The following is a 13,973-nucleotide window of genomic DNA, read 5'->3' on the forward strand; positions in this document are numbered from 1 at the left end:
AGCCAGTAACCGGGAGTGGTTGGAGTGGAGTCACAGAAAAATTGTATAAAACGAATGCTCGTTCGTCTGTCATCTTCTCGGCAGTGATGAGATTTCACGGATACAGGGCAACCTTCAGCTGAAAATGCTACAAAATTCGAACACGCTCGGACAGATTCAAGTGAAAGGGCAAGTTGTTGAAAAAATGTTAATCTTCCTGTATATTTTGCACATTGACTGACAGATTCGTTAACGCGCTTTTTGCTTCATTTATATTCTCAAATGGTTATATTAGATGCAGAAGCATTAAGTGTTTATTAAAAAAATAGTTAGACGAATAATTTATTATTATTGATTAATTTATACTGCCATTAAAAATAATAGATCTACTAATCTGCAAATCAAACAGGTCTATTAATATTCGCATTATTTTATTATTCAATTCTATCTTCACTCTGCTAACTGTCCTGATTTTAAATTGCCCACTGAATGTCCAACACCATTTAACATTAACATTTTCTTCCCATTCCTCATTTTTCAGGATAGATTGTTTTAATCACACGACACCATCAGGCATATAAAACCTGCAAAAGTAGTTGGGTGACACTTTTCGCGACGTTAATTCCTGATCCAAACAGAACTGGCTGGTGTTAGCGATGGCGAAGGCAGAATCGATACATAATGGAATAAAAACAGAGTGAGTAGTCTATTTATTTATGGCTTAGAGGAAAGCATCATTGTACACTATATTTTATATACAGCCGCAGTCGAAATTGCTAGTAATTGCAGTCTGGCAATAACTTAAAAGAAAAACACAATTCCTACGACACCGAACGTGCAGCATAACCCATTTTCTTGACAACCCATTCAGACGTGCTCTCCACGTCAATGCACTAATGTTCTACTCAACAACTTTCTAAGCACCTTAGCACAAACCACCACCCTGTCGTCCGGTGGCGCACAGTTAAAGTTTTACGTGCATTCCCAGCACTACCTAAGTCCCCGAATCAATTTATCATCCCGTGTCGAAACCGGTGTCGTTTATCTACCTCTCGTGTTCGGTTTCGGTGCGATTGTGGATGCATTTCACACGGTCAACCAAACACCCAGGACACGAAACATGCCGCACCGAAGGTACTACCAGTACTAGCGATCAGTTTTTGGGATCCAGTGAACCCGAACAAAGGGAACCGAATGGGCAATATATCGCAACAGAGCCTTTAGATGGACACACATACCATTTCTCTAATGGGATGATGCAGTTTTGAGGGAGATGCCTCCGTCTGGGATTGCATTTTGGGAGGGACACATCTCGTCCTCCCTGTTCATTGTTGTTGTGCTTTTTGGTGAGGTGGATAAAAAAAAACGATGCCGATAGCTATAGCTCGAGCGAAAGCTGTTTTTCTTGCTCTTCTCCCGACTTGAAGGACACGGAAAAACTTTCCAAAGCAATGACACTCCCATTAAAGTTAGACATCAATTTACCGTTCGATTGCATGGAAAGCTATCATCGAGAAGTTCGACGCCCGCGTTGTGCCCGTATCGGAGCCACAGTGCCCGCACCATTTTGTGCTGCTGTTGGCGTAGGAGGAAAAACGAAATTGTCTGTTTCCCAACAAAACCTACCGTTTGGCAAAATCCGTTCCAACCAGCCGTCGCATATTGTTGGGTCAGTTTCGTGTGAGAAAGAAATTAGCCGACGTTATCATTAGGGACATTCGGCTGTTGGCAGCCTGTAGAGCTGCCAATCGTCTACGGCAGGGATATGGGCGAAGGAAAAGGGAAAGGAATGGAATTACTATGTTTTGCCACTTTTGGCAATTTTCTCGCCACCGTCTGGTTGCAATTGCATCTGCTATTGTACTGGGAACGATAAAAGGGATATTACTCTAGCCAAAAAATAAATGCTTTCCCTAGGGATATCCAGCGTCGTAAGCACGTAGCATAATCAATAAGTCTGAATTTTGATTTTACCAGACGTTAAGATAGCTTTTTTCACTTATAACAATTTTAAACCATTATACATCGTCTACAGTAGAACAACTTGCAACAGAAAAAAAACCCCACAAAGCACCCATTAAAAGGAGTTCTCCTTGTGTGCCGTTCCACCGATCGGTTGGTGGTAAGGTTTTTACCCCAAATATTTAGTGGTTATATGGGACAGACAGTGGTTAGTGGGACAGACACATATTCAGCACATGATCGGTTTTATAATTGATGGTTTTTGTTACAGCGCATGAATTTGATATCCGTTCTGCTTTTTTTTGCGTCCCCATGATCCCGAGACCGAACACGTGCTAAAGGGCTCTGGATGTGTCACTACCATGGGTGTCTGAGTTTTGTTTTTCCAACCTTTCCCAGCACAATCGTACGTGAGTTGGTGGTACGGTTAGTGCTTGCAAGTGCTGACGATAACTGTCCCTAATGACCGTTGTCACGGTGCCTAATCTGAGTGTTTCGGTGTGTCACCTATCGGCAGAGGAATTGGTTTCGATTTGTAGGAACACAGTCGGCTGAATTAGGGTGTGGATAATAAAATGGGAAAAAAATAGTAACCTTTATTTGTTTTGTTTTCTAAATTTGACTTGCTTGAATGATAATTTAAGCAATTAAATACTAGAGTGATATTTGTGTGGAAATTATGTTTATTTATTTATTTCACCCAATATCAACAAACAAATACAAATATCCAAATTTTAGAAGGCATTTCCTCCTTTCAAATTGCCTTATCGCGTGTTGAAATTGTATAAGTTATTCAATTATGGAGCAAAACAAAAAACAAAGGTTTTTAGATAAAATTCATTTTCTTGCTACATCGTTTGATTCTTTTAATTTAAATTTAAAGATTTAAATGTAAGATTTAAATCTCTTTATGACTTATTCTCTTGCTTCTCACATCTTTTCTAAAATTGTAGTAAAGCGGCTAGTTTGTCCGGTGTCAATTTAGTGACATAATTAGCTTTGTTTTGGTTTAAATGTAACTTTTACTAATACTTGTCTACTCGACGTTGTGTTATTGTTTAATTTGTTTTATTAATCAAACTATTTTTAAAAAATATTACTGCTTAAAACATTAAATGTTAATTACACCTTCCATACTTCTTTGTCATTATTGGCGTTGGAATTGATTTTTGCCTTATTTTTGTACTATGTTGTATTGATCCATTTAACAACCACTGATATTTACAATAATCTTAAGCAGGAAGGAAAAAGCAACAAACCATAAATCATACTTCCCCCTTACGTTAAGTGCTTGCCACTGTGTCAGACGCCAACGAGACGCCCTTTGATCATTGCGTTGAAACGAATGTCCAAAACCACCGTCAGCATCATTCGCACACATTCCCCAGTGCGATGCGCGAAATGTTGCAACGAGCCTCGCATTACGTACACACGGAATTGTTACGTACAAGTTACACTTCCTAGCGGACTGGAAAAATCAAGCTGGGGAGGGAAATTCGTACCGAACCGAGCAAAAAAAAACCAGGGAGACAATTTCATTGGCACGATTTGTCGCCGTAATATGCGCGCATGTACTTCAATGCCGTACTTCAATGTGTAAAATGTCATAATGTACAAGGGTTGGAGCCTAGAAATCGGGGCTTACGGGGTTTACATGGGTAAGGGGTTTCCCTCAGTTTTTTTTCCACTTCTCTAGCGGGTGTCATTGGTCGTTATGATGTTGCAGATTCTATGTTGCGTTGCAGTTAAGAGTCTGCCAGATGCTTGACAGCTCTCGAGCACGTGACGGTTGAATCGCTTTGCGCGCCCCTTACACATTACTGTGTGCGAATTCGAAATGGTGGATGTGTGGAATAATTCGTGCCGCACTGCGTGTAACCATGCCGTTAGGAAAATTGGTGTCCAGAGACGGCCAATCATGTGTAATTTGTGGTACTTAAGAGGCTAGACTGTAATGTTGCGTTGTTTTCCAGAAAGCGACGAGGTATCAGTTTCATCTAAGAGAATGTTACAAATAAAGGTTTTTTAATTTTAATATTGTTTTAAAATCCCTCTTTTTTTCGAATTTGAAATTTTATGAATCTTTCAAACAATTCGTTATACTACAATAAACATTCACCCGTGTAAGCCATGAACGGTTTACACGGAAAGTGATTTCAGTTTACCGCGCCAGACTCAGAGCTGTTCCATCCCTTCGCTTGCACATTTTCAATTTCAACACTTCCACCACCGCCCATAGGCGGGACTAGATTCCGAACGACTACTGCATCAATATTCATTATTATGTGTGTGAATTTCATTCAGGCTTACAGGGCTTTTCTCTTCGGGCTCCGGTTGCTCCAGTAGCACGCGGGCAGATACACCGCATCCAGTCAGTGTTCTCCCTTGGCTACGATAAGGGAACGTTCCTAGTGGGGGGGAGGTCATCTCCTCAGCCGGAAGCACTGATAAAGAATGCAAATTGATTTACTCACACATTCGCCCGTCCGACTTATGGCCAGACAAAAGGATACACATACATCAGCCAGGGTCGGCAGTTTCCTGCAATTTCCTGTCCAAACGCTGATGGTACGCTCTGTCCGTCTCTGCGTACGGCATTGGGCATGTTTCCGACCCGTAGAAAAGGTGCCAAATCTGTCTGCGGTTGCATGCGGATAGAGAACCCTTGGCACGGGTTGAAACGCGCCGCAAGTGGGTGAGGTTTGTTGAATTTGAATGCAGATGAACCACATCCGAAAACATGCTGAAGCATATCATTTTCCATCCATCAAACAAAATGGGAAGACCGTCGAAGAATGAAAGGTTGCGTTGATGCAAAAGAGGCCACCGTGCCGTGGTTGTTTGGGTGCGTGTGTGGGACGCAAATGCGTTTATGTGTCCTGGGAGCCGTAGCCATACAGAAATGCCCACTTGATCATTTACCCAACGGTGTGTGACGATGGATTTTTGGTCAAGGATCTAAATTTTCCCTCCATGTGTGCGTGTGTGTGTGGGGTTTTTTTGTGTTATCATTTTACTACTTTTATCTGTTTTATATTCCTCTTTTTAGGAAGGGTTTTTTTTAATTCACCATCCTCCATTTCCTTTTGGTCCCTTTTGTCTACCGCCTACATAGTAGTGGAGCTTTGTTGAGCCTTTTGAACGGATGGAAATTTGTTTTTCCCCATTCCTTCAATGCCACTCGACCGAACGGCACGTGAAAAATAAGGAAACCGCGGCGGAAAGGAGGAGGGGTAGGGTGAAGGGTAAACAAGGAACCGGGAACCCAACTTTGCTGGTGCTCATTTCCGGTTCAACCGCCGGTGCCATCACCCGGAAAAACAAAAGCACGCGGTTGGAAAAATCCCAACGGCGGGAGAGGGCCTTCGGAAAAGTTTGTTTAGCATTTCTCGCTTTTCCTTTTGCTTGATGCTTTGCAGCGTTACGGTTATGGTTTGATTTTGTGTGTGTGTTTGCGTGTTTTTTTTGTTTATTCGTTCTATCCTTACCGATGGGAAGGAAAACGCTGGTAAAGGGGCGTTATTTTTTCCGCGTTCTGTTTATCTCATCCCATCCGTCCGTGCAAAGTGAACCGTGTCGATCGCTCTTCAAACAATATGAAATGATTTACGACGGACGGAAGCTGCCATCGCTGTACAAAGGGGAGCATAAAGCGTAAAAGTTTCTGTTTTTAAACAGATTCAATAAAAAAAAAGATGACCAGGGAGGTGGTTAAACAGGAAAGAGTGGGATACATTTTGAAAGGTCCTTTGACTAATCTAAGTAATGTTTGTTGGCTTGGAGAACAATCGAGGAGGGAACAGTAAACATGCTTTTTACAAGGCGAAAGCTCCATGGGATGGCACATTCCATAAAAAAGGGATAATTCACACGCTCACATGGCCTTTCCATCGGTCGACGGGGAGTGGAACACAATCCATTAAAATCATCCTGGCTTTAACTCATCCTTTCAAATCGAATGTACCAAACGTGCTAAAAGTGCTTCTGCTCTATTCATTCGCTTGCGTAAATGGTATCTATTCAATCACTTTTTGCTGCTCGGTAGAATGCATAACTGCGTTGCCGTTTAAAATTTCTAGTTTACATTAATCATGCATAACATAACACGAGAATCAAAACCCTTAGAGAACTTTTCGTATTATAAACATCATTTTAAAGTTTAAAGTTGAACAAGGAACGTTTTAATCATTGCTTAACAACAGTACCAAATTTAACTTTGCATATGCATAAACATTTTCGTCTATATAACTTTTAGTTATTTAAGCATTTTTTGTTCATTTTTTATCTATACCTGCAAAGATGTCAAATTTTAAAAAATCGTGATCTTACAGCTATCTTACGGACTGTATTAACTTCCCCACAAAACATCCCACATTTTTAAAGCATCTGTATTCATGTAACACCCACTGAAAACAAAATGCTTCCGCACCACAAAATAATTATGCTGCCCTTGCATACTAACCCACTGTGGGTGGTTGGGGCTGTGCAGAGGGTCTTCCCTACGCACACGCGAGAAGGATTAAATTCAATTTGTCACCTGCCGAATCACACCTGCCCGTAACTTTCCGTTTCGGGTTAGCTCTTCTTGCAACGTTTTTTTTTTTTTTGCTGTTTATCTGTGTTTGTACCAGATAGAAAATATTTCCATCCCACAGCAAATATCCAAAGCACAGGGAAAAATAACAAACGGTTCGTGCTAGTCACTGTACCGTTCCGGTCCCACTGTACCGCAAAACGCTATCAGTTAATTAATCAGCTTAAAAAAGCTGTTCGCACCCCTTTACCCTAATTGAAAGCCATAAAATGTTTGTAAAAACCTTGGTGTGCTTTCTGGCCACATGCACATATACACACAGCCCAGCAGGTTAGCTTTTCCCCCGAAGAAGTGTCTTATCGCACGGATCCGGCTCGAAAAAAGCTACGTGCCTTCGTGGTGTGAGGCTTGATACGCAAAGTCTGGTATGCTACCGAATTTGTGTGCGTGAAGTTCAAGTCTTCACTGACGCGGGAGAGAGAGGAAGACAGAGAGAGTTCCAAACTGATAAAAAATATATTTAATTCAATAAAACAAAACGACAATGATAAAATGTCGCCGACAACACCGACAAACTGGCCAACACTTCACCAGTTCTATTTATTGCTCTTTGCACTTCTATAGTGCGGTACCATTAAAGCATGAACAGGAAGAGAATGTTACTAACCTTTAGCCTCCAGACCCTTTTTTCCTGTGTTAGAGTAATTCTTTATTTTTCGTTCCAAAAACAACCGCAGACTTTATTTGAGAACGTAAAAGTTTTACCAACCATTTTGTTTCCCTGCCATTCGAAATCCCATTTTGGTAAGACTCTTTCGCGGCGGCAACATTTGCATAAATTCCTTGCATTAATGACCATCAGCTCAGCTTCGTTCGCTCGGCGCACGGCCGACGGTGGGTGGGTATGGCTACTTTAGCATTAACCCCAGTCCTCCATGATCGCTTTCCACGGATCACTCCGAGACCACCCTGCCCCCTTGCAGGTAAGGCAAATCCCAGTTCAACGTGTCGTATTATTTCAAAGTCGAATGAATTAAATTATTTTGCCGACCTCGGGCCGTTTGGGCGGGGGGTGGGTTGGGTCGATGGCCGTGAGAAATTTCGTGTACGAAAGACGACGTGAGCGGGCGAACGAGCGAGCAAAAACAAACGAACCCACGGTTAAAAAAAAGGTGCTATAAAAATCTCACCAGAAAACTTTGTGCGTCCCGGCGGTATCGTTTGGGTGTTCCATCATGCCGCTACATGGCCATAACCACGACCTCTAAATGTAGTGTGCGTGTGTGTGTGTGTGTGTGCACGCTTGGGAAAACTGGGAACTGCGATCCAACCGGGGCGTCTGGCTCATTATCGTGCCGGTTTGCGTGCCCTGCATGGAGCGTTTTGCGATAATCCTAGAAGCGTTCGTTCGCTTCCTTAAAGGATCCAGTACCTACACTCACACAGCTGTACCAGCTATGCAACCGCATAATGTGAGCGTTACGTTTTTCAATTCGTTTTGTTGCACCGGCCAGACGGTGCTGCGCTCGGCAAAACTTTAGCCGGGACGGGTTGGATGGTCGAAAAAGTGTCTGCATAATTTCCATACCGAATCGTTCGTGATCGTCGAAAAACCGTTCCGTCACGTCGTCACAGCTTTCGTGACAGACACAACCACGAACCAAATGCGGGCTCTGAACCATTAAGATGCGCAGTGTTTTTTTTTTTGGTTGCGAATTCCGCACACGTTCCGCACTACGCCGGAAGTGGAAAGGAAACTTCATTTTAAATGTCTCTCCGAACGGTACACAAGCGAGGATAAAACTGTCTATTTTAGGTCTTTGTTTCCCTCTTTCGACAATTTTTCCCTTTCAATCGTGTGAATCACGAACTAGCGTAGTCATCATCAGCATCATCAGCATCATTATCATGTGACCATGAAAAACGAAGCATACCGGCAGTTAATATACGATTGTGTGTGGTTATGTGTGCGTTAAGTTATCCTGAGCGCGATGTGCAGCAAGTCACTTGGGTGGAAAACAATGCGGAAACATTTATTTGCTCTCCGGCGCAAGTACATGTTATCTCACAACAAGGACTTGCCGAGACGGCCTCGCAACGCAATGCAATAATGATGTTTCATGGAGTAAAGAGAGTGTGAGAGATATCGAGCAGGTTCCCTTCTTTCAACGGAGACGAGATTGTGGATGGATGCTGTGATAAGAAGTTTCCGAGCAGCTTCAGAGAACACACTCTCCGAGAACTTTTGCGGCAAACTTATGAATGAAGCTTCGATCAAACACCCTCGTCTCGGCAGAGCCCTGTCCCAGCTGTCCCTTTTTATTCACGGTTCACGTCCATCCGTGAACTCTGGTACTCTGGTGTTTTGTGGAGGATATTCACCCGCAGGGTTGGTTTTCCTTTCCTTTCGGTTGTGCGTTAGTCTTTGTGAAGTCTTGCCTCAACCACTGCGTGTTGTGCCATTATCTACTACCGTTGTTCATAGCACAAAGAATGTTCCACGCGCACACATTTGACCGTCGATCTATAAACATTTCCCTTTCGGGGGTTTCGGCAGGAAACGAATTTTTGTTCACTCCTCTCCACCCTCGAGTCGGTGGAGCTGGAGCATGCGCAACGTTTGTGACAACACAGGTCATACCGCAGAACAGGAGCAGGAAGTCTGTCTCTTCCTACTGTGTGTCCTGTGTTCCTAAATGATTTTTTTTACATATTCAGCCTGCATGCGTACGCTGTTGAGACAGGGATCGCTTTGCATTTCCTGCCGTTACCAGGTTGCAAGAAATACTCATTTTCCATGATCATAACAATAAACTACAGACTACAAGCAACATGCTGTGTCCCAAAAAAAAATATTACGTATGCTGGTTAAGACGATAACATCCGGTTTGCTTGTATCTCTGGGAATGTTCCGTAAGCGATACGCAGTACGAAGAATAGCGATTCGAGCAATTTCACTCGAACGTTATGACTTTCGAGCAAATACCGTACCACTCGGAACCTACATCGTCGGGAAAAGGAATATCATTATATTTAAGATAATGATCACCTTTACTGTTTGTTGCGTAAGAAGCATTCCTTTCTTGGGGTCTGATTTTACCTTAATGGGAGTCTCACATACATCAGATTCACTAGCAGGGATGCTTGAGATTTGATTTTAGATATGCGTTGAAATTAATACTTCTTATGATTTAAAGGAGGTATTTTCTATTGATATTCCATGATTGGTCCTTTGCGTTTTATATTTAATCTCCTTTTTGCTGTCCAATAATTTTGGTTTGTTTAATGCAATTCTTGCTGCACATCGTGTTACCTCATACACAACTTGCTGGGAAAATCGTTCACTGATTCGCGATGTGGATGACAGATATTTCCACCAGATAAATCTCTCGGCACGCTCCTGCGCTATCATTTCCATACGAGTGATTTTTTACCAATCGAATTTGTATCGTTGGGCCGTCAGATAAATGACAACATTTCTCACACGCTCGTTATTATCACGCTTAATGCGTGGATTGTTTTGCATCGATTAAAGGGGAAACAAGGTTTAACGGTAGCTTACGCTGGGTTGTGTTATTAGTACCAGACAATTATGGGATGGTTTGGGAAAAGTATGTATTTTTGGAATTTAAATGATATTGTACATTTTTGTGATATTTTATAGAATGCTAGTTTTCGATTGCTAATTAATATAAACCTTAATGTAAAACTAAGTTATATATTTGTAAAAAAAAATGTAAGGTCTCTAAAGGCCTTTAATTAATTATAATTATTTTTTTTTAATTTTTTAATTTTGTATTATCATTTTTTTAAAAGCCGTGATTTGAAATATCCTGAATTAGTTTTAGCAGTAGATTCTTCTACAGTCTAGAGTTCCTTAGGCTGACATCCTCTTCAGAACGTCTTCAATATATCTCGTTTAATTTGCGATAGAAAAATATTTGATTTGTCATTAAATTATAATTTATTTCATTTACTTGCTTCAGATACTGTCACTAGCATCCCGACAATCAAACGTGATAACTCAATATAATTGATGAAACAATCAACACACTTGATCAACCGGCCCAGGGCAAAATGTAATCTTCTGCCAATCGCTCCGCCTGACAAACAGCAATAAACTAACACCTTTTCGGTTGGTTGCTCCCCAAAACATGTCAACTCCGATAGATCCGATTACGCACCAGAGAGGGTGCAAAACAAAAAACATCATTCCATTCTCCACAAGAAAACCCCTTACAGCTCCCACAGCAGAGCAGGGGTTGAGTTCCGAGATGCATTTTACCATGTCTTACAAATGTCAAATAAATAACAATTCCAGGATTCCCTTACGATACTGACACCCGGAAGCGCTGATTCACTGGGTGGAAGCTAGCAAACAAAAAAAAAACAGACAGAAACAAATTCGTCTTTGAGCTCCATTGACTTCGAGACGGTAATGCGTGCTGCAAAGAAAGAAACCAGGCACTTCGTTCTGTGTGTTTCCTCTTCCGCAGAGCTGGTTCCAGCAGCAATAGGAAACTATCCACCAGCAAATCCCCCGGAACGTTCTGTACCGGCGCTCGTCAACCGAAGCTCAATGAAAATAGAAACCCAATAAACAAACAAGCTTTGCGATTGGGTGACTTTGTAAACGATTCGACACTCGGAGCCTGACCGAATGTCGTTAGGGGAATACAAATCCCCTCCGGGTGGGTTGGAAACCGAGCCCATACACTCTATTCATCTTTGTGTGCCGATATTCTCGGTCAAAAGAACGGCAACCAGAACGAATGGGACCGTTCAGTTTCGCTAAAGACTTTCATTTCTTGTGGCTTACACGGTCGGGAGCGTTCTGCATGCGGAAATATAACACTCGAGCGCAATTGGAGCAAAAAGGTCGAAGAATGTCGAACACATCAACAAACAGTGCTGTGGCTAAAATCAGTCACCGTAAAGCACCGTCGGCTTTGTTCTGCTGCTCCACCGTCAAACGTCTCAGTTTTTGGACAAATGAAAGTGGTGCAATATTGTGCAACAAATCAAATAATCGTTTCTTCGTTTAACCACGCGTTCCCCCAGCGGGCAATTCCCAGGTGGCTTTATTCGTCTAACAACAGTCAGTTCGTTTACTGACGCTTCTGCACTTGATCGAGTTCGCTTCCACAGGCAACATTTTAAAAGGCAACCGCTTAAAGCTCATCAGTTTGAGAATGGATTTTAATCCTTGCTACTCTCCTCGCCTGAAAACACGGCCAAGTTGCGGAATGAAAAATCGTTCTCAAAGGAGCGTTTAGGAAAACTTTCCAAACCCATTTTTGCCCCCAATTCCACCGATCGACATGATTTGGAATTTGTTAAACATTATCTTATCATTCCGGTGAGTAGACAAATCCTGTCCTAATTAACTTCAGCTTAGCGCGTCTCTCTGCCACTCTCTGCCGTACGACAGATTTATTCGGAAAGGGAAATGATGTCTTGAGGGAATCTGTTTCCTGTACTTCCTGCGATGATATTGCACACCTCGCGGCCACGTTATCGCTTTAGACTCATGTACGGGATCGTATTATTTTAATTACGTTTGTATTACACACGGCAGCTGCCTCAAACTGCCGGATAAACTGAACTTTCCCGACCGAGGTGCTGTTGTGCCGTTACAGTTGCTCACTTAACCTACAATTAACGCTATCTGCACGCGCTTGGCGCACACTTGTCTCCCGGCATCGTCAAGAAACACTTGTGCGAATTCATAAAGTTGTGATATTTAATTATTCCCCGTAGAAGTGGCTGCCCTTGCGCGCCCCTGCGTAAGAAAACTCGTGTCCCACCGACGAGCTTTTTGAAAAGCTTGTAATGCAAAAATACACCCATACACAGACAGATAACACTCTACCGGAGCAGCATATCCTTTCAGTTCGCAACTGTCGCTGTATAATCGGCTCAGCAAACCGTTGGTAGGGCTACGAACGCTTGCTCCGAACAGGCTCGATCTAGCAGTCGGCGTCAAACAGAAGATTCGTTCATTAGCTGAACAGTCTCATTAACAACGCCTTAAAAAAAATTGTGAACTTAAAACGAATCATTCAGTAGGCTATTTTATGTCTGCTCAGTAGCCTGATTCTGTAACTTTTTAGATGACTAACGATGATGATGATTTAATTTTTTCTTTTAAAATTTTGGACTTTGCTTCTCCTGATCGCTATAAATATTCAATATCATTTAATTGGTAATTTGTTGCTGATTAAAATCAATTTGTAGTCCTTTGTCAAATTTGTGTTCAAAACTATATAAAACCTACCAGTCTTAAAGTTTAGGAAAAATAATATCATCCTACATCGGAAGATTTCTTGAAACTTGTCTCACTCTGGACGCCCGACCGGCTCTTCGAGTGATGTTGTAGAAACAGTGTCAGTGTTTAATTTACATAAAACATGATGATATTAAATTTTTACATTCTTTGCAAGTAACGAACAAAAGGAAAAAAAAACACACACACACCCTCATCATCCCTCGGGTGCTTAAGATGCTGTATAGCTACGGTTAACGACAAGTCGCAAGAATGAACACACTTGCCTAGCCGTTTCATATTTGCCTACGTTCGCCTTCGGTCACCCGCATCCCTTGGCAGGGATCATAAATGAAGAGTAAGGAAAGTTTTGGAAAGTTTTTCCCCCACTCCAAACCACAACACACTGGCAGGTGGTACCAGCCGGGTGGAACCCAAGCAAACCCGAGTGGTGCAAACACCCCCGGGAAGGTAAAGTGGATGGAAAGTTTCCCGCCTGGAAAAGCGCCTCCTCTATCGGTACCGGTGCCGGATGTGACAGCTCGAGTATTAATTTATGCTCGTCCGCGTTGGCACTTCCTTCAGCGTGGCTTGTTGAAATTCTTTCCAGAAGATGATATAAAATGAAGTTTTCATCGCCGTTACATCGCTGGTTGGGCCGCCTGTATGCAGCCATGCAGTGCTTAATTATATCGTTTCGTGCGACACGTGACTGGATGACTTATTACAGCGGCATTTTGCAGACTTTTTGTGGGTAACGTTTCTCGTATCAAGCATGATGTATGGGAGAAACAAAAAATATAAGAACCTTAACATAATTCTTCTATTTTTCTTTGTAAAATGGCTCCATGATGTAAGAATGTACTTCAAGGTGTGTTTTTATCTTCAAATGATTGAGCTCTTCTATTGAGGTATCGTGACATTTAATAATAATGTCATTTGTTTGACATTCTCCATCCATCAAACATCTGGCCGAAAAAGACCACGGGTCCGTAAGGAATAGTTCATCATTTGCATCATCACCACCGTACCTTGTTCGTGCTTTGTTACTATCTTCAGAATGGAAGCACCATTTGCAAGGGACAAACATTTCACACTCGAAAGTTCTCCAAGTCAATCAGACGTCGGTGATAATTTTTCCCCAATTCTTTCTTTGTTTCCGAGTGCTTCCTGCCTGTGCCTCACAGTTTAGTCCAGTCGCTCTGTAGACCAGCTTACACGAGCTGTCCTCAT

General features: G+C 42.2%; 1 protein-coding gene across 3 annotated transcripts in view; it reads left to right on the top strand.

Annotated features, from left to right (window-relative positions):
• The first annotated feature begins 531 nt into the window (after positions 1-531).
• Positions 532-13,973, top strand: part of LOC128301407 (mucin-5AC) — a 92,009-nt gene continuing 78,567 nt past the window's right edge. For all 3 annotated transcript variants that reach the window (XM_053037857.1, XM_053037859.1, XM_053037858.1), the window contains exon 1: positions 532-676. In XM_053037857.1, the coding sequence (XP_052893817.1) occupies positions 636-676 (41 nt within the window). In that variant the 5' untranslated portion in view covers positions 532-635. The remainder of the gene's footprint in view (positions 677-13,973) is intronic.

The sequence above is a fragment of the Anopheles moucheti genome, chromosome 3 (assembly GCF_943734755.1).
Source record: "Anopheles moucheti chromosome 3, idAnoMoucSN_F20_07, whole genome shotgun sequence".
Lineage (NCBI taxonomy): Eukaryota > Metazoa > Arthropoda > Insecta > Diptera > Culicidae > Anopheles > Anopheles moucheti.